General features: G+C 40.3%; 3 protein-coding genes across 5 annotated transcripts in view; all 3 read left to right on the top strand.

Moving 5' to 3' along the window:
• The first annotated feature begins 101 nt into the window (after positions 1–101).
• LOC130696452 (solute carrier family 12 member 9-like) lies at positions 102–4,582 on the top strand. Its single transcript, XM_057519525.2, has 13 exons — positions 102–646; positions 726–995; positions 1,054–1,102; positions 1,168–1,315; positions 1,382–1,747; positions 1,807–1,930; positions 1,995–2,202; positions 2,264–2,462; positions 2,523–2,673; positions 2,733–2,973; positions 3,057–3,242; positions 3,306–3,423; positions 3,484–4,582. The coding sequence occupies exons 1-13, from the start codon at positions 316–318 to the stop codon at positions 3,844–3,846; spliced, it is 2,754 nt and encodes a 917-aa protein (XP_057375508.1). The 5' UTR covers positions 102–315; the 3' UTR covers positions 3,847–4,582.
• Positions 4,583–5,743: 1,161 nt separating this feature from the next.
• On the top strand, positions 5,744–9,395 carry LOC130696457 (uncharacterized). 2 transcript variants are annotated; one of them, XM_059497123.1, is made up of 7 exons: positions 5,744–5,896; positions 7,380–7,501; positions 7,582–7,664; positions 7,734–7,898; positions 8,032–8,337; positions 8,675–8,856; positions 8,929–9,395. In XM_059497123.1, the coding sequence occupies exons 2-7, from the start codon at positions 7,382–7,384 to the stop codon at positions 9,207–9,209; spliced, it is 1,137 nt and encodes a 378-aa protein (XP_059353106.1). In that variant the 5' UTR covers positions 5,744–5,896; positions 7,380–7,381; the 3' UTR covers positions 9,210–9,395. The 2 variants fall into 2 exon arrangements, with proteins under 2 accessions (XP_059353106.1, XP_057375512.1); XM_057519529.2 differs by lacking the exon at positions 5,744–5,896 and adding an exon at positions 6,252–6,416.
• A 6,519-nt stretch (positions 9,396–15,914) lies between these two features.
• LOC130696459 (uncharacterized) overlaps positions 15,915–24,048 on the top strand; it is a 42,614-nt gene continuing 34,480 nt past the window's right edge. For both annotated transcript variants that reach the window (XM_059497236.1, XM_057519536.2), the window contains exons 1-2: positions 15,915–16,683; positions 21,182–21,349. In XM_059497236.1, the coding sequence (XP_059353219.1) occupies positions 21,271–21,349 (79 nt within the window). In that variant the 5' untranslated portion in view covers positions 15,915–16,683; positions 21,182–21,270. The remainder of the gene's footprint in view (positions 16,684–21,181; positions 21,350–24,048) is intronic.

The raw sequence follows: 24,048 nt of genomic DNA, 5'->3' as shown, positions 1-24,048 counted from the left end.
GACAGTGCGGTTTCCTTTTCCTGTTGTGCAACGTTTGCCTCCTGGTGTTCTACTTTCTAATTATCAAACGAAGCAGACGAACAAATTGTATATATTTTTCGTTTTGATATAGTGATCCGATGACGGCAGAGTGAGTGTAATGTTTGCTCGTCTATGAACCTGTGGAGGGGTGGGTGTGTTTGTTCGAGTACAGCTCTCGCAGCCTAAAGACAGGCGTGCCAAACTGTGATTCAGGACTACCACCGAGAAAGTAAAAGTGTGGTTTGTACATTAGTTCGTCGGCTTCCTACGTACATAAGTTTAAACAGTATTATTATGGACGATGCAATGGATGTTATGGGTACTGTAACCCATGACGAATCCTTCAACTCTGTAGAGCAGACCCCTTTACTCTCTCACAGGAGACTGATTCGCAGTCTGAGCAGTGTTCAACCACCCAACCACACTGTGTTGCATATACCTAGGAGACATGTATCAGAGCAAAATTGGACACATTTGAGTGAGTTCATCCATTATGATGAACCAGCCCAAACACCAAATGAAGAAAATGAGGAACAGAAATCCCACAGGACACTTGGATCCATTGCTGGGGTTTTCAGTCCTGTTTCTCTTTCAATGTTCTCTGCCCTATTGTTCCTTAGAGTGGGTAAGACTACGACAAGACTATGAAACTGTTCATATTTTTAAACTTGTAACTTTCGAATAACACATTTTTTTTCTATAAGGGTTTCTGATAGGCCATGCTGGATTACTGGAGACCCTCCTACAATTCCTAATTGCCTATACTATACTAGTTTTTACAGTCACCTCTGTCTGTGCTATTTCAACCAATGGAGCTATAGAAGGAGGTGGTTGCTATTTCATGATCAGCAGAACACTAGGTCCAGAATTTGGTGGTAGTATTGGGACACTATTTTGTCTAGCCAATATTGTAAGCTCTGCACTTTATCTTACCGGTTGTGCTGAAGGACTTGTTGAAAATTTTGGCCCATCAGGTAAAAAACCAAAAATTAATCAGTTAAAACAGTTTAATAAAATTTAAACGCCTTCTAGGGTATCTCGTTGACGGAGCATTTCCCGATGGGCGCTGGTGGCGATTTTTGTATGTATTTGCCAATATTTTTCCAAAGTTTTAACAGTTACGTTATAGATTCAATCTTAAATTAGATATGCCTCTACAATTAATTTGGTTAACATCGTGGTTTGCTTGATCGGTGCTGCGGCTTTTGCAAAAGCATCTGCCGTGATTTTGGGTATTGTGATTGTCTGTCTGTCTGTTGTAGTGGTCTCATTTTTAGCCCAGCCAGCTTTTGAGGTAATAAAATTTTAATTATGAAAAGAAAATATTTTTTTTCCTGATCTAACTGTCATATATCTATAGGTCCCAATTCCGGAAGCCAACCATTTAGTTCAAAATGAAACGATGAAAGTCAATGGCAGTTTCACCGGATTGACAACATCAGCCACATTCTATGGAAATCTATGGCCGAACTATGGTCAGGATTACACCTCCCCAGACGGTGCGCTAGTTTCTTTCGCCACTGTGTTTGGTGTCTTGTTCAGTGGAGTGACCGGAATCATGGCCGGTGCCAACATGTCTGGAGAACTCAAAGATCCATCAAAGAGTATTCCGCGTGGAACGTTGAGCGCAGTCGGTTTCACAGGACTTGTTTACGTCATACTCAGCCTGTTAACGGCGTCCACATGTTCGAACTTCCTTTTGAAAAATGATTATCTTTTCATGATGGTATAGTTATTCAAAACAAACACAGGAGTGTGAATTTATAACTCTAAATTTAATTGCAGGGTATCTGTGTATGGAAACCTTTTGTCACCGTGGGCATCGTCACCGCCACTTGGTCGGCCTCGCTCAGTAATCTTATAGGCTCTAGCCGAGTGCTGGCCGCTCTAGCAAGGGATGACATATTTGGTAAGATTGTATTTCAAGACATAATCTGCCTTCATTGTTCTTACTTAGGATAATTCTTTTAAAGGATCAATGCTCAAGCCCGTTCTCCGGGGAACCTACAAAGGAAATCCTTGGTGCTCCGTGCTATTTGTAGCAGTACTTGTCGAGTTCTGCCTGCTCATTGGCTCTCTAAACGTTATCGCACAGCTGAACTCAGTTCTCTTCCTCCTGTCCTACTGCGCAACAAATCTGGCATGTCTTATGCCTGAACTTTCATCGGCTCCAAATTTTAGGTTTCGAAATTGTCATTGATTTGAGAACCACAAAGTTAACACATTTTTTTTTCTATTAAAGGCCAACTTTCCAGTATTTCACTTGGCATACGGCTCTTCTGGGATTGACAGGAACTATGGTTATGATGTTTGTCATTAATCCCGTTTACGCTTCCGTCTCTCTGCTCCTCTGTTTAATACTGATTATTATGCTCCATTTTTTCTCTCCGGCGCGCACTGCCAACTGGGGCTCCATTAGCCAAGCTATTATATTTCATCAGGTTTAATGCAATTTTGTAATCAGCACAGTCCGTTATTGACACGTGAATTGGCTTTTTCAGGTTAGAAAATATCTTCTACTCCTTGATTCCAGGAAAGATCACGTGAAGTTTTGGCGCCCTCAGATTCTCTTATTGGTTAGCAACCCACGTTCTTCCATCCCACTCATTTCTTTTGTCAATGCTCTAAAAAAAAGTGGGCTTTACGTACTAGGTAACTTTAAAAACATCCTTGTATGGCACACATTTAAAAAATACTTTTTAATGAACTAGGGCATGTTAAGATTGGATCTGTTACCGATCCCGACTCCATAACAACAACGGCAGAGCACACGGCTTGGGTTGATTTAATTGAACGACTGAAGATCAAGGGGTTCGTAGAAACGACAGTGTCACCATCAGTACGCGAGGGAATGCACCATCTGATACGTTTGTCAGGATTAGGAGCCATGAAGCCGAACACCATATGCCTGGGTTTCTATGACAGTCATCCTCAAACAGATTTGCTGTACAGGTATTAATAGTTTCTGTATTGGTATTCTACTTTGGATTCAATTTTGTAGAAGATAAACATTTTTTATTATTTATACTCCGCAGTTTAAGGAGAGAGAGCGTATCCAGCTTAGGAGCAGACGCTAACTTGTATCCGGTGCGTGATTCTAACCAACAGCGGTTTGTTTCTCCTAGCGAGTACGTGGCTATGGTGAAGGATATTATTCGTCTACGGAAAAATGTCTGCCTATGTCGGCACTTTCACACACTCGATTTTCATTTAATCACCAAGTATTTTTATTTATTCTTTGTTTGATTTCACATCAAACTTTTAAAATTTTTCTACATTTATAGCCAAAAGAAATCGATGTACATGGATGTGTGGCCAATGAACCTCTTTGGAGGACAATACTCCGATCAATTTGATACATCCAGTCTCTTCCAACTTCAGCTAGCTTGCATTTTGCACATGGTATGAAAGTTTTTCCGCAGAGAAATATTGATTGATGCATTTTCACTAAGTAATGTGTAGGTCCCAGTGTGGAAAGATCTCGAACTAAGAGTATTTCTATTGCCTACGCCTGAAAATGAAGAAGAAACTCTACGACGACAGCAACTACTGCGCCGACAACTGAAGGATCTACGTATTAAAGCACGTGTGGTAGTGGCTACAAGTACGTTGTCCGATGGCCAACAACCGTCCAACAGTTTACAGGTTAATCGTCTTCTTCTTCAAAATTCAACCAATAGCGTAGTAGTCTTCCTTTATTTACCACTTCCGTCTCCCACCCAGAATAATGAGGAATACCTATCAGCCCTTTCGACCGTGTCAGATAGTTTACCACCTGTTTTATTCGTCCACGGCATTAGTCCAGTGACATCCACCAACTTGTGAATGAGTTGAATGAAATTCCCTCCGTTCTTTTGCCATATTTTATTTCTTTAGCTTCTAAAGTTTTCTTTTAAAATATTTTTGTATACGTTACTGTTTTTTTTTTCGAATCCTTCCCCATAAGCGTATTTTTTCCCTTTTTTCCCCTTGAAAAGTGATCACCACCCAACATCGGTAGAGCAATTCGTGTTGTATTTAATCGAAACTCTATTTAATCTAAAGTGTTGAGGCTGTTCTAAAGTTCTTAACACTGCCTTGCTGTAAGCTTTCCAATCAGTCTGCAAAAAACTTTCTTTCGGAGAAAACAATGATTCTCTCCTATCCTACAATAATTCTACAAATATTTAGGTCCTTAACGATCATGTTTAGCAACATTTTAGGGAATACCATCAGGGAACACAACACTAATTGCTGGCTGCTAATTAAATTGTTTTTTTTTAACTATTTCTAGCCGTCTTTAAGGAGTTAACCTCCGCCAATAAGCTAACGTTTTGCAGTGACTTTTCTTTCACGTGGAGTTTCCCTTACGAAATCACCTGGACTACCCTTCTAGTTGGTTACAGTTCTCCAGTGTAACAATGTTTATGGCTCAATAGGTGAACTATTACTTATTCTGCCTACCTTACAGGTATTTTTTTTATTTCTCCCAGTGTTTGGTTGCCAGTAAATGATAAAACATCACTCATATCCTTTCGTAATAATTCCAGAGTACCCATAATAAATTGCACCTTTTATTTTATTTGCAGATTTTGTGTTGTCTTTAGGTTGTTACTAGGGCTACCATGAATGCCAATTAGAAGATGAAAAAGCTGAATTGTATGTGAAAGGGAAGTAGATTTTTTTTAACCGAAGAATTATTCGATAAGTATGGATGGGAGTAAAACTAACATATTCTCTTCTCGCAGCATGATTCTATTTTCGTTATTTCAGCATCTTTTTGGTCGCATATCTCCGTCAACTCATCGTATTGTTGTTGTAACAGATCTAATTTCTCACTGGCAATTTTCTGTTCTGCTTGAAGGATAAGGGTCGCGTTTTGATCCAACTCCGATACTATACTGACAGCAACTTCTTTGCATCGAATCTTTAAATCTTCGTTTTCTTTCTGTAGCTGTGTTATAGTGGCATTGGCTGCTACCCTTTCCTGTTGGAGGAGCAAGGTCGCGTTTATAGCAGTCTGCCTTATAATGTCTTTAAGGATTGCAATGGTAGCCAATCCTTGTGTCTTATTGACTTCAATCTCTAATTCTTTCACTTTTCTGCGAGCCTCGAACAATGCATTTTCAGCTAGTTCTGTCTTCTTGATTTGTTGCTGCAAGAGTTTGCTTTCGAGTTGTAACTTAATCGTTGCGTTGAATTCCACTTTGCTGTCTCCGTTTAAAAAATAGCCTGGTTTGGGTTCCGGTAGGGATTCGTCCGACGTAAGGGTATCTCTCCGGACAATGATGTGTCCCGAATTAGGCTAGTAATGATATAATTTTGAAATTTAGTACTATTAAGGAAGCGTAACAGATGTTGCAACGCTACACTGCAGAAATCTACACACCAATTACCATACCTTTTTTAGTCAAATTTTAACATCTTAAAATGGTTTTTATATTAAATATCAAATATTTTTACCCTTGATTTGGCTTCTTGACCTGCAGTTGGTTCAGACGGATGATTAGGCCCGTTAAATATGTTTCCAAAAAATGTGCTTAGCAGCCTATCAGGCGGTGCATACGCGGTAGCCAAAATAGTGACACTGATGACCACTGTCGCCAAAGTATATTTATTCATTTTGTAACAAAATTTTCTTTTTGGAAAATTAAGAGAAGAAAATGTTCGTTCTTTTTTTCAAATGAAACGATATGACCTTTTGCCTGATTAGGTATAGCAGTCGGTCTTTCACAGCGTCGTCTGGGTTTGATGGCCGGTGAAACGTGACTGAACTCAATTATTTTATTAGGCCCGATTATTATCAACTTAACAAAATTGCAAACAAAAATGGTCGGAAACTGAATGTTGGCAATAATTGCCTTGAATCTAGCACATTCGCCGTGTCGAGTTTAAGGTGATTTCTGAACTAAAGTCGGATTGTAATAACACGCCTAGCTGCTTGTTACCGAACATGAGATTTAGATGAGTGACCTCAGCGTCCTGATAACTGACTCCACTGTAATTTTGCATTCCAATCCACAATTTGGCCTTCAGTAATTGTCTTAAATATTCTCTCTCTTTTTGCTATAGCCACAATTAATGGAATATCTTCGTTTTAGTGAAATTCTTATTCTGTACTGCTTGAATTGCTTAATGGCGATCCTCTTGGTAGTCTCTGAAGAATCCAAAGGTAATCCAAGTTATTTATTTAAAAATTTGGTTTAATAATTAGCTGTACAATAGCAAAAACACTAGTAAACATGTGTGGTTATTAAAATTTAATCGCACATGCAACATTTTATGGCGCCATTTTATTTTCGTCGGTAGATGGCGAAATGGTGATAAAATAGTAAACAGAAGTTTTGTGTGAAGGTCGAACTAAAGGTATGCGCGCGTGATTGTAAGCCCCTTACTTTTTGAAAACCAAATTAATCGTAAGTAATTCGTTTTTACTTTTGTCTTTGATCTTAGCAAAATTTCTGTATATATTTTAGTGAAGTTTTACAAGATAGAAAGTTTCTGAATCGACGTAACCTCCTCGTGTGTATGAAATCAATTGCTGACTTTCTAATTTTACATAGAAGTAGGCTAAAATCATGGTGTACTAGGGTAAAAGCATGTTTCTTTTTATCAGGTGGTCAACTGAATGTGTCCTCTGGTGTATAAGTGATTTAAAGTGTTGCAGGTCTGGGATTGGAACACAAGGTTTCGATGTTTGAGATTATTTGAATTGTTCACAACTTGTTGACCATTTACGGCACTATTCCAAAAGTATATGTTGCTTTAATATTACTCTAGATACTAACTGAACAAAAATTGTTCCACACCAGAAAGTATACATATTTGGCCATCATTCATCTATATGTAACGTGTAAGGAAAGAAAGGCAGTTTGCCACAAATATCAAATGATGTTGTGGGGATCACACTAGAAAGTCATGTCATACTAACTCAACATCTTACAGTAAAGCATTCTGTGCTTACCTAGTTATTTCAATTCATGTTGGCTACACGATGGCTATATCAGGCAAATGATGTTCATCTGAAATTTAGAATGCTTAAAAGTTTGATTTCCACCTTGGTTTCCTTCCTTAAAATGGGCATTAATGAGTGTCTTGTGGCACTTATTTTAGCCAAACAGAGATTAAAGAACTTTCCACTGACCTAAATGTTGCATGAACGTTAAATTTCTGGCTTTCTATCGTTTTGGTCATGCTATGTTCGACAATCGTAAAAAATTGGCATTCGCGACAAAGACTCTGCCGAAAAGATTTAACGATCAACAACAGGACATAAAAATAACCCAAATAGTTTGTTCCGCTTTCCTTAATTTCATCGATATTGAATTCTTTTAAATGTTTAGCTCATTCAACTATTTAATTTCTTTTTCTTTAAACAGAAATGCCTAGCGGACCAATAAACGGCAATGGCCATGGCGAAGAGAGCGCTGAACCTGTGGCTGTGATTGCCTTTTGCAACGCATTATTAGATATGTCGATATCGGTTGCAGATGACTCATTGGTATAGCAAATGTTATTTTATTTTATTTTTTTTGCTCCTCAATATTACATTATATCTTCCAAATGCCGTCTTTGATCTAGATAAAGAAATATGGATTACCCTGTGATGCGCAGATCGAAATAACAAGGGAACAACAGAGCCTTTTCTCGGAAGTCCTACACAAGTAGCGTTTGGCCCCGACATTAGTCAGTGATGCAGTCTAATCAATTGTCTAATGCATGGCGTGCTGTAGTTACCCAGTCGAATACGTGGCAGGTGGCAGCGCACAAAACACGTTGCGAATCCTTTGCCGACTCGTCAACAACAAATGGCCGTCTTACGTGGTTGCTAAAATTGCCAACGATCCCGTCGGCATCATCCTTCAAAAGTTATTAGCCCAAGATGGCGTTCAAACTCGGTAAGCGCAGCGAAAAAGTTCTTTTCAACAAATAATAAATATGCCAAGCTAATCCTTATTGTAAGGCAAGCTGTGTAATAAGGGACAAGTTCACAAACCTAACTACTTTGTTTTTTCTTTGGAATCAACGCAGATACGTCATTGATGAAAACTTGCCGACGGGCTGTTGCGTTGCTATTGTCCGCCCGGACGGCACGCGTTGCCTGGCTGCTAACATCGGTGCAGCTCGTGAATTCAGTATGAAGAATTTGGACAGCATTAACGACGTCAGAGATTTGATAGATCGGGCCAGAGTTCTCTATATCGAAGGATTCTTTGCTAGCCACAGCCCCGACGTTGCTATGGCGGCCCTAATCCGTGGCCATTCTCGATGTGGGCTCGTCCGTCTCTTTAGCCTTTCGGCCCAATATATCTGCCTGCAGTCTCACAGTCTTTTAAGGTAGGACGCTTTCATGATATTTTATTTAAATCAACGGACAAAAAAGAAGATGTGTTTTTTCCCGCGCTTCGGTTGTTTTGCGATTCGATGGCCAGCTGAACCATCTAAGGCAATCTTTCTTCATCAAAAATGAAAGAAGATCTGTGTAGCCTTACGTATGCTTGACTAGCTCTTAATTGAAACCATCACTAATGGAAGCGCACTTGTGGTTCACCTTGCAGCAGCTAAAAAGAAATACCCCCAGTCGTTTTTTTCTTTCCCGTTTGAAATCATTATATTATGGGCTGATCGTATATTATTAAATCCGTCTTACGCACACCGATGGGACTGCATATAGACGGTTTCTTTCCTACTGCAACCTCGTCGTTGGTAACGAAGACGAATTCCGTGCATTGGCCCAATGTGCCGGCCTGGTTAATCACGCTGAACCCATAGCCAGCGTGGCTCGCAAAATTGCCGGTTTGGAATATATCCCACCTGTGAATCAAACTCAATCTTGTCTTCTCGACGATTTTCAAGGTGGAGTTATATTTTTGTTTCGTTTGGAAAATTTTTAAAAAAGAAAAATGATTGAGGTTTTTCGAAAAATAGGGTCGGCTGATTGGGATTGGTCTAATCTGAACGAACGATTGGTAGTTGTGACTTGCGGAGCTTCGGGAGTCGTTTGCGCTACTTCGTCCGATTCTTGGGAATACGCGGCTGTGAAACTTCAGCCGAAAGAAATCAAAGACACAACCGGAGCTGGTGATGCGTTTTTAGCTGGATTTCTTTCACAACTTCTCGTCTCAAGTCCGCTCGATGTTTGCGTCGCTACCGGCCAACAAACAGCTCGTATCGTCATTACTCAAGTCGGTTGTCGACTCCCGCTTTGAATTTCTAGTTGAGAACATTTCAAATTTAGTTCAGTATTACCATTTTCAAATAGTCTGGATGTGTTTATATAGGCCCCCCCCCTTTTAGAAATGATGAAGATTAAAGAGCTATTGATATTCATTCACATTAATAGCTAAATGAACTTCGCGATGCAATACTGCAAGAAAGATTGTTTAGTGATCATATCTATTTATCGCTATTTCTTTCTTGGAATGTTGTTGAATGTCAACCTGTACCGAATAGCACCATATCTAGCGAGTCAGCTCTTATACAATCTTTTCTTTTGTCTGATTTGCATTTGATTTCATAGCGTTATTCAGGAGCACCGAATCATCGTTCTTTTTTGCCTTTCGACTGTGGTCAATTAAGCCCGCCTTCTAATCCATCCAGTCTTTCCCATCTAAGGTCATCATCATCATTCCGAATATACACTAAAAAAAAAAGTTGTGTTGCTAGATGCAACTGCAATTGGGCGTGGTCTTGCGTGTCGATCCCACTGACGTTTATTTTTTTGTTTTCGGTACAAGTGACGGCCTCGATGGTGATACACACGCTACAAGACTAGTAGCTAAAACATTTCCTGGCTTTTGCCTACACCAAGTTGTTTATGCCTATCAAAAAAAAAAGAAAGGCTAGAATGAAACGCACGGAGGGGCTTCACGGAAGAAGATATATAACTAATCCAACTTTTTTTTCGAATGGGGGGGGGGGTTCGGTGCCGTTCACCAGTTCAATAGAGACAGAATAGCGAGGGCTTTATTTTTAAGTGTGTCTAAGTATGCTAATAACTCTCCCTTCACAATTAATCCGGTCCTCTTTCCGATTCCGAAGTATACACCGTCTCTTCTCGTTGTGTCGTCGTTAACAAGAATGAAGGGGGTGCATCTTTAAAGTTTTTTTCCCTTTTCAAACTTTGACTGTTGGGGACGACGAAGCCCCGTGTCTTTTTTACTAGAATCTTGTCTTCATTAATATACATTTTCTATTCAGGGAAGATAAAGGCAGGCGTTAGAGGTATGTATAGAGGCTGTTTGGAAAAAAAAAAATTACTCGGTTGGGGGGGGGGGGCGTCTCGCTCGTTTCCAAGCGGATCCAATTAACCATAAAGTCAAGTCAGCTCTAATGCTCTTTCCTGTATATATCTCCTAACTCGTTGCTTGGCGTCACCGTTTTCTCCAGTTACGTAGTGGCTTTATTTTATTTATTTTTTTTTTCTAGTGGGTTGAAAATGGGCCCCTTCTACGTCGTGGGGATCGGGTAGAAGCTTTTTTCTGGAGAGTATTTGCCTTGTCTTGAAATGGAGAATCGATGCTGATGGAGACATTTCAAAAGGGTCCAACGACTACCGGACAAGGGAGGGGCTATCAAAGGAGCCATCATCGTCGCACGAGACTTTGGGTGTAAGAGAAAAAAGAAAATTACAAATAAAAAAAGAAGATACTCGATTCGAAGATCGAGGATTGGCTAACACATCCCATTCCGAAACGGAAGTAAAAATAGAGAAAAAAAAGGGGGGGGGGTTTCGATTTCCGGTAAGAGTTAGGTAGTAGTCGAAAATTTGGGTAGCCATCCGTCCACGCGTTTTGGAGAGAAAAAAGGGAGGAAGCTAGAGAAGATTTGCTTGCCAACTCGCCTCTCGCCTCGAGCCATTTATGCCATTTATCCACCCATAAATTGGTCCAATTCAATCAGAGACCCTGTCGCCCATTGCTTTCCACCCTCTGCCTTCGTGTTTTCTTCCCTGCGTCTCTTTTGAAATCGGTTTGATCCGGAGCCAGCGCTCAGAAACACTAAATGGACTATCCTGCCATATAAAACATCCCTCGTTTCTATATCGTGTCCTTTTACACACATAGTGTGTGTGTGTGTGTGTACATCCCTGGGAGGAAGCCAATTCCGTACGAAAAGATGAAGAGATAGGAAAAGAAAAAAAGAGATAAAGTCTATAGAGACAAGAGTTCCGTTTCCTGATTTACCGATGGATAGGTGGAAATGGACAATATTCGTCCCCCTGTCCTCTTCCACCTTTCTTTTTTCCCCAATTAAGACGCCAACAGTAAAGAAGAAAAGGGAGGAGTCAGGTGAACAAAGTTTGCTCATTCGCCGTCATGTGTTCCCCCCGTTTTCCGTTTGCTACTAGTCGATTTTCATACACCTTTAGCTTTTAGATAAGGTGATCGTTTCTGAAGACACTCTTCTCCTATTGGCCAGTTGTCGGAAATGTTTGCCGGACTTCGCAATAGAGTGATCCGGAATGTAACGCCCTTTTGATGTCGCCCTTTTTTTTTTTAAACTTTGCTCAGCACATATAACGCTCAGGTTTTTAAGAGCTTATATACATTTTTTGTTTTTGTTTTAGTAGCTTTATTATATGCTTATAAAAGGTTATTTCTCCACAGGAAGAAACAAAAAAATACACCCGGTTGTAGGCGTGGTTCTTTTCGAAATCGAGATGATAAATAAGTCAAGTCGAAATGTTTTTTTCAGAGTAGACACACATATACTTTGCGTGTATCGATCGTCTGTGTGTGTGTGTGTTTTTAACGACACGATCTCGTCTAGCGTGAGCTCACGTTGCTTTTTATTCGCTCTCCTACTTTGCCTCTCCGTTTATTTCCACTAATACGAACAGCGACGTTCATCCGACTTTTTTTAACATCTGCTCCACTTCCTCGTGCTCTGTCGTTTTCTTTTACATCTTTTTGAAAAAAAAAAAAAGCGAACATCACTTTTCATTAAAGGTTTTTTTTTTTGTGTGTGTGTGTTTACGTTTACGGCTTGGGATGTTTTTGCTCTTCGAATTTTGTAGTGGAGAACATTTTTCTTGTAAAAAGTCTACGTATTTGGCGTAGCATTCTTATTTAACTATGATTGATTATTCAACTGAGACTTTGGAGATCCCGCATTGGTCCCACCCAATCTCTAAAAAAAGGCCCCACAAACAAAAAAAAAATTGTCCGTTTGTTTTATCCGAAAAGGGGGGGGGTCGAAGTAAGAAAATCGTTAAAGGAGAGCCAAAAAGTTAAACGAACTGGAAAATCATACGCATAGGTAAAAAGAGATCGAATAGCCCTCATGAAACATTCAACTTAGATAAATTGGTTTTGTGACGTCTCTTGTATGAACTCGGATATTTGCTTACCAATCAAATATGGATTGGCCCAGTGGATATAACATTCAAACCTACATGTGCACCTACCCCAAAATTAAACCGCCCATGAATATTCCTGAGAAATGGTTAAGTACATGAGCGCCAACAGTCACCCGAATAATAGATTTTATAGCCCGCTCAAAAGATAATAGTACGTTGCACGTAGCGGAATATTCTTGTAAAACATAGCCCTTGTTTTTGTAGACACAAAACGGTGGACTGTTTAAAGAAAATATGGCCGTCTAGTAGTAGTTTTGTTAGCCCATGTTCTCTCACGTTATCTTGTTATCGTTTTCCCTTTTTTTTTTTTTTTTTGTTAGAAATGAGGGGGGGCCCAGTCGTCATCATCCGTCTCCTTTTTGCCATATATTGCCCAGGTTTCTATGTATTCCACCCCCTTGTGCGATGCTGAGGTCCCTGTGATGGTGTCCGGCCCCCTTTTTCTCCGATGAAACTAAATAAGGCCGCCATCCATCATTGTAATTACACACGCACACATACACACGCACAAAGAAGACGAGAACACCATCGATATAATTGCACCGCCTGGGCTGTATAGGCTCTTGCTCTCTTTTTTTTTCCCTTTCTCTTTATATCCTTGTTGTATATACCTTTACATTCACAGGTATGAAAGTATAACACGTATAATAATTTCCTTTTAGTTTCTTTTGATGGGATCAAGAAAGAAAGCGAGTTATTCGCAATGTTTTTGACATTATTTGTCGTGCGCACGGTCCCATTTTGTTTCACGTCTTATTAGACATGATATATAGCACAAGAGTGTATGTATACACGTACGGGCATCCATTCAGACGTGGTGATGTAACAAAGTAACATCAACCAGTGAATTCAATTCGATTTCCAACAAAATGGCGAAAGACGAGAGAGTTGGTCTGACAGTTGAGCTTCTTCGCCAATGGCCCTGTATATGTAAATATTACCATGTTTTCCTTCCTTTTTCGCATCTCTTTGGGACCCGATATCGTCCTTGACAGGGGCCTGTCTTCGTACATCTTGATCAAGGGTTTTTATGTACGAACGTGAGGGTGGAAAGCACAAGCTGTCAAGACATACTCTGTACAGCCCCCGCGATTCTTTTTTTTTCTTTCTTTCTTGTTCAGCTTCGACTTGTGATCTTTTTTTCTTTCGCATCCCGTCGGGGGGATTCTCGACGCTCGTCTTTCTCGATACACACATCAGCAATGTGTAATAGTGTAGGCGGAGGATGGAAGAAACTGGATCGTTGTTGATTCCTTATTTCCTACCAGGATGAAACCCTATATTTATTAGTAAGCACATATCTTTTGTAGTAGGCCATTGCACAGCAAAAATCGTGATCGAAAATGATTCCTCATCTCGTTTTTTGTTTTATTGGCTAGTCGGGGAGACGTCGTCGAATGATTCCATTTGCATTCCGTCATCGTTTTTGCTCAACTTTCAAGTAATTCAACGAATAGCCGGCGTAATGTTTCGAGGACGTAAAACAAAAATCCATTGCAGTTGATGAAGAATTCTTAAACATGTTTTTTTTTTATAGGGTTTCATATTGTTAAAGAAAAGATAAAAACGTAAATGAATTAAAAAGGATGATTATCGTTTTGCTTGATAGCCGTCGACAGGATGATGTTACTAAGCCTAAATAGCTAATGGAGGACTTGCTAGAGGTAAGAAGGCCATCGTTGCTGTCATGAAACCCCCATAAAATCTCGATAGCGTGCCGACTCTTTTTTTTTTTTTTTTGTATTTTCACGACCTTTTTATTTCTACCTCCATTTTTTTTTGTGTGTGCCCAGCTTGCCCGATCGATCGACTTTGAAAATTAATCTGTTGACTGAGAGACTTTTAGTGGAAAGGAGAGTGAGAGGGCCCGACTGATGGGTAGAACAGCTCTTATCTATATTTACACGGCGGCCATTTTGTGTGGGCCAGCCACTTCTTTTTAATATGGGTCCCGCCGCCGTCTGTCCATCTGTGGCGCGCACAGATAGCATCTATAAGATATGTTTGCCTGCGTGATGTAATAGTACACTTGATTCGTGAGTGGATATTTATAAAGGCCGCCCTTTTAAAAAAAAAACCATCACCCCTTTTAAAGTTGTCTTTATTTTGTTGTGAATCTCACGCGGCTTTTTAAAATGAAATAACCGAATACGCTTGGTCGATTCACGCCCCCACCCATCCATCCATTTAATATCATCAATATTATTGCATCAAAGAAAAAAAAAAAAAGCGTTGAAATCTTGTTGGATTGCACGATAAAGAGGAGGGGGGAGGTGGAGAGACGCGATGGAATCAAATCTCTTTTTCTATCCGCTTCGTTGTCATCGTCACGCCCAAAGAGGAAAATCGAAACTTAGCAAAGAGAACTTTGATTTTCCGTTGAAGTGCTTCTCGTTAAATTGATAGTTTTAGGTTTTTTTTAAGATGTTATAGATTATCGTTAAAAAAAAAGGGAAACGCCAAAACAATTAGGCTATCATTTTCTTTTCGATTAACCGTGAGGGGAATAATAACATTAAAATGCGGGGTTGCCATTTAAAAGCGAATAAAAATAAAGTTGCTCCGCTCATTTATGTTTTTGACTTTGATATTACAACCCCGCCACATTAAATGAAGGAAGAAAAAATTTGCATAATGAGTTAGAGGACCATCTCTTGCGACGAGGTTAATGGGCTTGTAACACGAGTGGGGGAATGTTTGTGTTTGGACCGACCCATTCACGCATCAGGGGGTCAAAAGCCACAACTAATAAACGCCATATTTTACTTTCTCAGTTTCTTACAGATGAAAGGAAAAATCTAAAATTAAATTTCGATTTTTTTTTCCATTCCTTTTGAAGTTAATCCTTCTATTTTTGTAGAGTTCGTTCGTCTTTTATTATGATCATTACCACGTAGCAACCCCCTGGCGAATAAAGAAAGAAAATAAACATTCTTGGGGAACCGTCAACTGCTTCCTGTGTCCAATGGACGCCATTCAGGTGTCGAAAGGAGCAATAAAAAAAAATAAAAAACCATAAAAAAATTGGAAATTCCTTTCGCTTGTTTCTTTTCGTTTCGTTCACCTTCATTCGCACGACCGACCAGGGCTGGGTCGCAGCTGCTGGCCATTAATAACTATTATCAAAAGCGTGAGCTAGCTATAGCTATGATAGCTCTAGTCACTCTCCGTCTTTCCCTCGCTAATGAACTCGAATGGATTACAAGTCTTGGCTATTATAAAGTAGAGCGTCACGGCATTAGTGGGTATATATACAGCAGTCAAGGATTTTCGAAATCGACTAGAAGTAGTCGCCAAAGCATTTAGCCCTTACAACCAAAGCATAAAGCTCTTAAGGATTTTTTTTATTCGTTTTATTCCATCTGTGATGGATTTTCTGATTTACGTTATTTTATTTCGTCTTAAAAAAGAAAAGAAAAAATGGGATCAGCTGCGCATGCGTTGTTTTTATTGAACAGTAGATGGCGTCGCGATCGTTCGTTACCCTCCCCGCCAGGTAAAGAGATGAGTTGTCGGTGGTCTCCGCTTTAGAACTTCAGTCGCTGTTTGTCCTTTGTGGAGATCAGTCGTCATTTTGCTAAGCTTTCGCGCCCACACGTGAGTTAGAATATTTCTCGGTTTCTCAAGTTTTTAACTCTCGTGGTATTATGGTTTCCATTGTACCAACAGTTTAAGAGAAACTAACTAGACACAAAACTGAAACAGACCTCGTAAAATATCGCAAAACTCGATCGCCAGAAGGCTTAGCAAATTTGGCCACCCATTTCGTTTGTGACCCACTACGTGAATCGACACGTAACAAAAAAAAAGAACTGGTTTGTTTGTTTGACCATCTCATTTTCTTGGAACAATTTTGTGAAAAAAAAAAGGAATTCGAAAACTTGTTGATTCACACGTTTCAATTTTCCTTTGTTGCCTCGTGTGGTTACAGCACTGCACTTTTTTCCCGGGCAAACGCAAAAAAAAAAACAGCTGAAACGCGCCTCGTGGTGGTTCGTTTTCCCTCCAAGTGCACATTCGATTGTTCTCTCCCTTCCCCTCTCCGACTAGTCCACCAAGGGGCCGAGAAAAACGGCAGGTGGTTGGCGATAACCCACACAACCCCCCCCCCTTCCCACTTCCAGTTTCTCTCTCTGAAATCTTTGCAAAAAAAAAGAAAGATCTAGTAGTTTTTAACTATGTGCTTTTTATTGTAATATCAAGATAGTCACTTTGTTGTGTGAAGCTGTGTGTGTGTCTATCAGTGCTGCAGTGAGTGAGTGTGTGTGCTGTGCTGTGCTTGTTGGGAAGAACGTGCGGCTGCATCAGTGGACACAACACGGGTAAGTTCCTTTTTGTATCTTCTGCCCACGGGGGCTCTGTCTGACCCTTCTCTTTCTATTTTTTTCTTTTGGGTTCAAGATGATGATGATGGTTCTTTTGGCGCTAGAAGCTATAAAAAAATATGCGTGTGTGTAGAGAGACGTACATGGAAAGGGCTTGGGTTTTTAGGTTTGCATCGTCACCTTTGCTCATAAGTAGATATGGAACTTTTTTTTTTTGGGTTAGCGTGTGTTGACCTGTCAGTTTCTTTATTCTTTTGAAAAGAAAAAAGAAAGAGGTTTCAAAATACAAAGTTGGTGAGGTGAGACGATATCTCTACACCTGTGTGTAAAAAAAAAGGCTAAATAAAAGTTTTATTTTTCAGATTCTAATTTTTTGATAAGGAAAAAAAAGTTTGAAATTAAGGGCAGAGCTACGTGAGCAGTAACTAATTACACACGACAAGGGCTGTATGTGTAGCGAACGCTAGATTATTGTAGTAGACAAGACGATCACGTGACTGACCCTTTCTTTCCTTCTTTTTTTCGTGTGTATCATCAAGTGATCCATTATGAGCTCTGCGGCCGCCGTCGCCTTTCGTCTCTGAAAAATTCGAATTTTGTTTTTCCTTGTTGGCCCGTTGTTTACAGTCCCGGCATAATTTGTCACGAAGAAAATGGCTACATTTAAATGTCAAGAAATCTCGTTACTTTCTGCAAAGTGTCTTCCTGTCCACCATCTTGCCTCCCTCGATGTTAATGAAGTGTCGTGTCAAAAGTCGTTCAAAGCTGGCAGTTCGCGCGCGCGTCATACTCAAGTTAACTCGGTTAATTGGACCTTTGGTGCGCGCACTTCTCCAATGTTGGCGCTAACGTCTTTTGTTTCTTTTCTTTTAAAGAGCCATATACGTTCAATCCCCGCCGATCAGATATTTGTTTCCTCTTTTTCCGGCTAAAGAAAAAAAAAAAAACAATCAATCACGGCACAGTGTCGGGATCGAAAATGGCTAGTCAAAGGCGCGTGCGACGATAACAAATCCGATCGAGTGTAACGGTCCGGATCGAACACACGTTTTTTTTTTTCATCGTTTTTTTTTTCGGTACAAGCTTTACTTTTTGCCCTGCCTTGCTTGTCGGTCAATGTGGTATTCGGTAACAAATTGGATTAGAGAGAAATCGCAAGTAGAAAACAAAAAGTGAAAAGGACGGAGAAGGTTCGTGCTGTCATCGGGATTCGTTTTTCTTTTTTCTTCTGATTGTCGTTACCAGATGAAAGCGGGAAAAGGCAAGGGCTTCCGTTAAATAGTTTCGCGCGAAATGTATGGCCTCGCGAAGATGTTCTAATCAGCAAAAAAAAATGCATGTTCGTTCAAATGCGCATAAGAAATCTACCGGCATTGTGTTACAACTTAACACGTACGGATTCCAATCGTGATTGGGTCATCTGACATTTCTGTTCGCCTAAAAGATTTTCTTTTTAAACGCGATGCGCGCGCATATTTTTTCTTATGCGTTCCAAACAAAATAAGTGAAGAATGCCATATAATATTTTACAAGAAAGAATAATAATAAAGAAAAATATGAAACTCGTCTGAATGGGGGAAGGAAGACAGGAGAGGGGGGGTTTAAGCTTTCGGTTTTCGGGTAGTCACGGGGCTTCCTACTGTTTCAGGCCGCGCGAGTTACGCACGCAATCCAAAGTCGGGAGAGAATCTTCTTTCCCTCCCCCCCTTTTGCATTGTGTTATTTCAACTAGTACTACACTACTTTTTTTCTCTAGTTCAGATGTCTGTTTTATGGGAGATGTACGTTTAAATAGAAAGGGAAAAAAGGGGGGAGAGCATACGAGGCTGATGGAACAAGAAAGGACTAGGAGGATTACGTCGGCCGTGACTCGTCTAAATTCTCGTGTAACACAATAGTGAAAAAGAAAGAGGGTGGGGTTATAATACCTCTTGATGCCGTCGAGTGATATAAAAGGAAAATCAACTTAAAAATTGTGCCTAAAGCAATTTTTATTTTTATTTTCTTCAGTAGAGGGGAAAAATAATTTAGATATGTGCGTTTAATTGATGGGGGGTCGCACAATTTCGGTCGCCACATCCGGATAGGTTCGTTCTCACCCTCGTTTTTATTTTCAAAAATAGTTAAGCATTTCGTTTTTGAAATAAAGAGAGGCTTTACTTTTCAAGTGAATGTGATGTTGTTGTTACATTCTTATTTACTTATCGATATTGACGTAAGGTGTGGGAAACGGTCGGCTGCTGCACGGATGCGTAACGAACGGTTCCGCCCCGACTCACCCAGCTGCTCCATTCTCTCTTTAAAATTGTTTCCCTTTTTTCTCCTTCTGCATTTTCTTATATTTTTATTTAAAAAAAAAATATCTATCCCATCAAGCCAAAGGAGCAGAAAGAGAAGCGAACAAGCCAACCCCCATCAAAAAAAAAAAACGAAACAGCAAAGAAAAGGAAGAGAACCACTTGGACGAGTTGGGTTTACCCTACCTCCTCGAATCGGCACTCTTATAGAGAGACACACCGTGTGTCTGTTTTTTTTTTTAACGCCGCGAGAGAGTGAAACGCAATCGGAGCGGATTAAATCCACGGTTTTTATATTAACAGTTTTCTTGTTTTCCTTTTTTTACTCCGCCCGTTTGCCGGAAGATGTGGGAGGCGTAGAAGGGGGGGGGGCTCGGCAGTTCCTCGTAATATTTAGTGCGTTCCCAATTCCCAAACAGCTTATCCTGCTATCACTTTGATTATGTCAATTTGATACGCATTAGTCGTCGTCGTAATGGTAGCGTGGGAGCAATGGCTCTTGTGCGGTCTCGTACTACTCCAACAGTCATAATAAATAGATAAAAATAAATCACGAAAGAAAAAAAAGAAGAGCGAGCAGTCGTAAGCAGAGAGAAAATACGTCTGTGGCTTTTTCTTCTTTATCTGCTAGTCTATAAGTTAGCGAAAAGAGAGATACTCATGTGATACTAATAGGCGGGATCACTCGAAACGATGTGCCGTTTGCGAAAGAGGGGAGTAATGCAACTTAATGGGCCTGCCTCAATGTGGACCCATTAATCATTTTGTTGAAAAGCCAACAAAAACAATCGCCTTACTTTTGGATGCGTTTGGAAAATCGATAACGAACGTTATTGTTTATTTAACAAGGTGTTTTTCTTGCTGTGACAATAATGGAGTCCTTTGTTTCAAAGTTTTTGAAGTGTTTTTAAGGTCGATAATTTTTTTTTTGTTCCGACGTCGATTTGCATGTTTTTGTTGAATATTTAAAAAATTCCGGTTTTTAAGGGGGGGGGAAAAGGGTTGAGATTGTTAAGTTCCGCCTGATTGCAAAGCCTCACAAATGGGGGAGGGCAGAAGGATTAGCATGCGGGAATTATCATACTGACCTTATGCTCTTATTTAAAAAACAAAAGACTGCCTTTGTTTTTTTTTTAATGCTTGGAAAAAGAAAAGGATTTGAATAATTATTCTTTTTTAAAAATCCCTTCTATTTAAACATTCATGAGTTTTTCGGCCTTGGGTTTTTCTATTTTAATGAAGGAAATCTTAACAGTTCATTATGACTCATTACAAGCTTACGGACAAGGGTAGGAAGGCAACTTGAACTCGACCGCTTCATCAAGGACAAAAGAATGAAGAAGAAGATTTTACCTCGTTTTATTTTTCCAAGAGGAATGACAAAGTTGTTATTAGACAAGACAACAAAAGGTCCAATAGCACACACACACACAACTGCATGTTTGTCTATCGTCCATGTGTGTGTGTGTGTAAAAGGCTTCCGGCTTCCTTTGCCCGGATTCTCTCTCTCCCCTTCTAGTTGCACCCATCAGCCAATCTACGACTTCACATTCCCGCTCTTCTGAGAAAACGCAGGGGGAGGGGAAAGCGTTCCGACGAAGGCGAGGGTGGGGAGACGATTGTATTGATCCGTATGTTTGTGTCTTACAACACATTCTCGTTGCCCCAGTAGCGAAAAAAAAAAAGAGGGACGTTATCTAACCTCCGATCCATCATCAAGCCACTTATCGGTCAAACAAGAAGAAGAAAAAAAAATAGAGGTGGCATGTTGGTGTGATGGACGGATCCCAATTTTGGCCAAATCTCGTTGTCTGTCGTAACACGCAGGCCAGCCAAAAAAAAAAAAAATCGAAATGGCTAATAATCTTATTCAACGGGCGAAAACAATAGCCGACGCAGATGTTGGGCCGTTTTTGTGTTTTTTTTTTTTATCCTTTCCAGCAAATCACGAAAAGAGAGAATTTGATGTGTGTAATTCAGCCGAGTTTTTTTTTTTATGGAAACGGATGAGCGTGAATCCAATCACTGTCGAAAAGCCATAAATTTGCATAGCAATGCGATATGTGTTGTGTGAAAAAAGAAAAGATTCTTTTCGATTACTCTTCTCATCTTGTATGCAACTCACCATCTAAATAAGAATCCAATTATCCTCGATTGCTCTCGTCATTCACGCTCATCTTTTTGTCTTCTTTATTCAGGACGTTGGTGAATCACGAAGGGATTTTTTTTTTGTTGACTCGCTTGATCTGATTCGCCATCCGGACGTGCTTGTCACGTTTCATTTGGGATGATGGCCGCCTCGTCTTCATCGGGCCTCCTGGCGCTCCTGTTGCTGGCCGTCCACTTGAACGCCGCCGCGTCTCAAGGTAAAAATCAAATTCAACACAAACCTTTGGGCTTTGCCTGTTGTTTCGTCTTTTCGATCCGTCTTCATCCATCAACGTGATTTGATGGTGTGGAGAAAAAGCAGCTAGTCTGTCACGCGGGATATTTCAACATTCCCTTTTTCTTTCAGGGTAGGGGGGGAGGTTGTGAAACAAAAGGCTTGGCTTCCGGAATTTGTCTTCGGTAGCCGTGAATCATTTTCTCCATTTTTATGGTAATGCGTTGTTGTATGGGGGGGGAGAATAGATGTCTGCTTGAATGATATGTGGCTCATGTCGAGTGTGTGTGACACGCCGTGTGTCAGTTGAAACGTGTGTCATCGATTTCACGTCTGCACTGCTGCGATTGCGGCCCGTTTTTCTTCTCGATTTTGGTCGATCTCTCCCCCCCAGTGCGGAAAAAAATGCGGATTTTCTTTTTTGCCACGCCTTTCGTGAAAATAAAAAAAAAAGGCCGTATCATCAATCCTCCTCCTTTTCCTTGTATCTGGGGAATCAACGTTTTCACGTCAGCTGTTTTCTTTTTTTTTTTTTTTTCGACGTTCGTGAAATATCGCCATTTTTCTTTTTGCGTGTGCGTGACTTTGTATGATAGAGGACGGGCCTTGTGGGGGCTGAACTGCGTGTGAAAGAAGATTTTTTTTTATTTTTTCCGAACGAAAGAACATTTTGATTGAAAATGAAATTATCATGAGAATCAAAAGAGAAAGGGATGTGCACACTGGACTTTATTTTGGCGCAAGAGAAATAACATTGGCTTGAATAAATCACGAAATGTAACGTGGGCGTGTCAACAGTTGCGATGACGAAAGGGCAACATCCAGTTGTGCACGCGCGCGATACAAAAATCAACTGCCATCCCCCCCCCCCCTCCTTTTAAACATAAAGGGGGGAGACAAAAAAAAATAGTGGGGGAGGATTTATTTTTTTATTATGAGTTGATTGGGATACGACGAAAAGGGGGAATTGATTTATTGCTCGTCGTTGGCCGTGAACCGGTCACTCCCCCACTTGGTGTTTTATGATTTTGCCCAGAGTCCCGAACGCAATCGGCGTCGCTATCCCCCCCCCCATTTTTTCCCTTTCTTTTATTTCTAAATTGTAATTATTGCAGCTCTCTACATGCCGTCGTTCTCCCATTCACGTTTTCACGTTGTTGTTGTTTTTTTAATGGCGGTACATTACCACAATGCACGGGCGGACGACTCAATCCAAATGTGGCTACCAAAATGTGTATAGGAAATAAATTGATAATAGGGGGAAAACAGGGTAGGCACTCTGCGTTTGTTGGTGTTACCAGTGGTATGACTAAAAGCTTGCGACTGCCCCACCCTTTTAGAGAGAGGAGAAATGCCCGTCACTAAACAATAAAGAATTTTATTTTTTAAGTTTTTATTGCCCGTATGTGTGTACCGATGTTGTCGAACACCATTGGATTCTTCCTGTATCCGCTTTTTTCGCCCTCTTCTATTGTTGTGTTTTTATCTGATTTCACGAAGTGAAAAACAGTTGAGTGTTCAATCACGGTCGCTCAATTTTTTTTTGGGGGGGGGAATGTTTCAGTTTTTTTTTTTTCCGTGTTTGGCAATGTGGAGATTGTTTGTGTCAATTGCTATTTTTCTCTCTTTCTTTACGCGCTTGGAGGATGAATAGGATAAAGAAAAAACTAGTTTGGAAAATATCATCAACTTTTGGGAGGATTGAATCCTCTGGTTTGGAGACTTTTTGACAAGGGAATCTAAACAAAATGGGCATATTTTTTTTTTTCTTTTTTCAAAACGACGGAAGAACCCCGCCTTGTTTGCACCAACTCGATCGATCCCGTTTCTATTGTGTAGCAGTGCTTGGCTTTGCGGTCGACACACAAAAAATGGGGGAGGGGAGGATTTTTTCAATGGGTCCTACCCCCATTGCTCTCGCCATCTCCTTATCAAAGGTCCCATTTTTTGTTTCCCCTACAATGTCACAACCACACCCTTTTGGTGTGCTGCCCTAACCCTGGCGATAAGTTTTAAGGGAGAGTTTGCGTGAGTGTAACACAGACACACGTTTTGTTTCATACATTTTTTTGTTTTGTTTGTTTTCTGGGTGAAAAATATTCTTTTTTTTTTTTTTTTTTACTTCCTTGTGGGTTTTAGTTTCTTCGTATCGGGAATCACGCAAACGCTGTATGGTTGTGTACACGCACGGAGAGAGTTTACCAGTAGTTTTCACAGCGTAGGCAAAAAAGACGTCGACATCGTGCGGGTGGAGTTATTGAAAAGGGGGGAGGAGTCGAGTCTGATGGATCTCCTGGTTGCCGTCAACCAGCGTGACGATATCGCACACATCCTTTGGCTCTTGAACTTAAAATTTAAAATTTAAAAAAAAAGGGGCAGGAAGAGGGGAACTAAGTTTCACGTTTTCGGTTTCAATAGACTTTTGATTGGCCCATCACTTTTTCGATCTTTGCGTATCTTGTGGAAATGTGTTTGATTTAAAGATTAAAGGGGCTTGTTAAAAAAAAAACGAAACTAAATCAGAATTCGATCGTTATAGGGAATGCTCGTGTAATTTTTGTAAAGTGAACTTTATTGGGATTGAAAATTGCTCTCGTTTCCTGGAAACGATATCCATCGTGCATTTTTGTAAACGTTCACAACTGGCGATGTAAACATTCACATATTTCAGTAAAACGTGTT

This window comes from Daphnia carinata, chromosome 10 (assembly GCF_022539665.2).
Source record: "Daphnia carinata strain CSIRO-1 chromosome 10, CSIRO_AGI_Dcar_HiC_V3, whole genome shotgun sequence".
In the NCBI taxonomy this organism is placed as follows: domain Eukaryota; kingdom Metazoa; phylum Arthropoda; class Branchiopoda; order Diplostraca; family Daphniidae; genus Daphnia; species Daphnia carinata.
The sequence above is the reverse complement of the archived record's forward strand: the minus strand, read 5'-3'. Positions and strand labels throughout refer to the sequence as shown.

What these genes read in the sequence shown, in the direction of transcription:
- LOC130696452 (XM_057519525.2), top strand. Translation starts at nt 316, where the DNA reads ATGGACGATGCAATGGATGTTATGGGTACTGTAACCCATGACGAATCC. An exon ending in AGCAAGGGATGACATATTTG is followed by an intron (nt 1,931 to 1,994) that starts GTAAGATTGTAT and finishes ATTCTTTTAAAG; the next exon opens with GATCAATGCTCAAGCCCGTT. An exon ending in TAGCTTGCATTTTGCACATG is followed by an intron (nt 3,424 to 3,483) that starts GTATGAAAGTTT and finishes AGTAATGTGTAG; the next exon opens with GTCCCAGTGTGGAAAGATCT.
- LOC130696457 (XM_059497123.1), top strand. Translation starts at nt 7,382, where the DNA reads ATGCCTAGCGGACCAATAAACGGCAATGGCCATGGCGAAGAGAGCGCT. An exon ending in TTCTCGGAAGTCCTACACAA is followed by an intron (nt 7,665 to 7,733) that starts GTAGCGTTTGGC and finishes GGCGTGCTGTAG; the next exon opens with TTACCCAGTCGAATACGTGG. An exon ending in CAAGATGGCGTTCAAACTCG is followed by an intron (nt 7,899 to 8,031) that starts GTAAGCGCAGCG and finishes GAATCAACGCAG; the next exon opens with ATACGTCATTGATGAAAACT.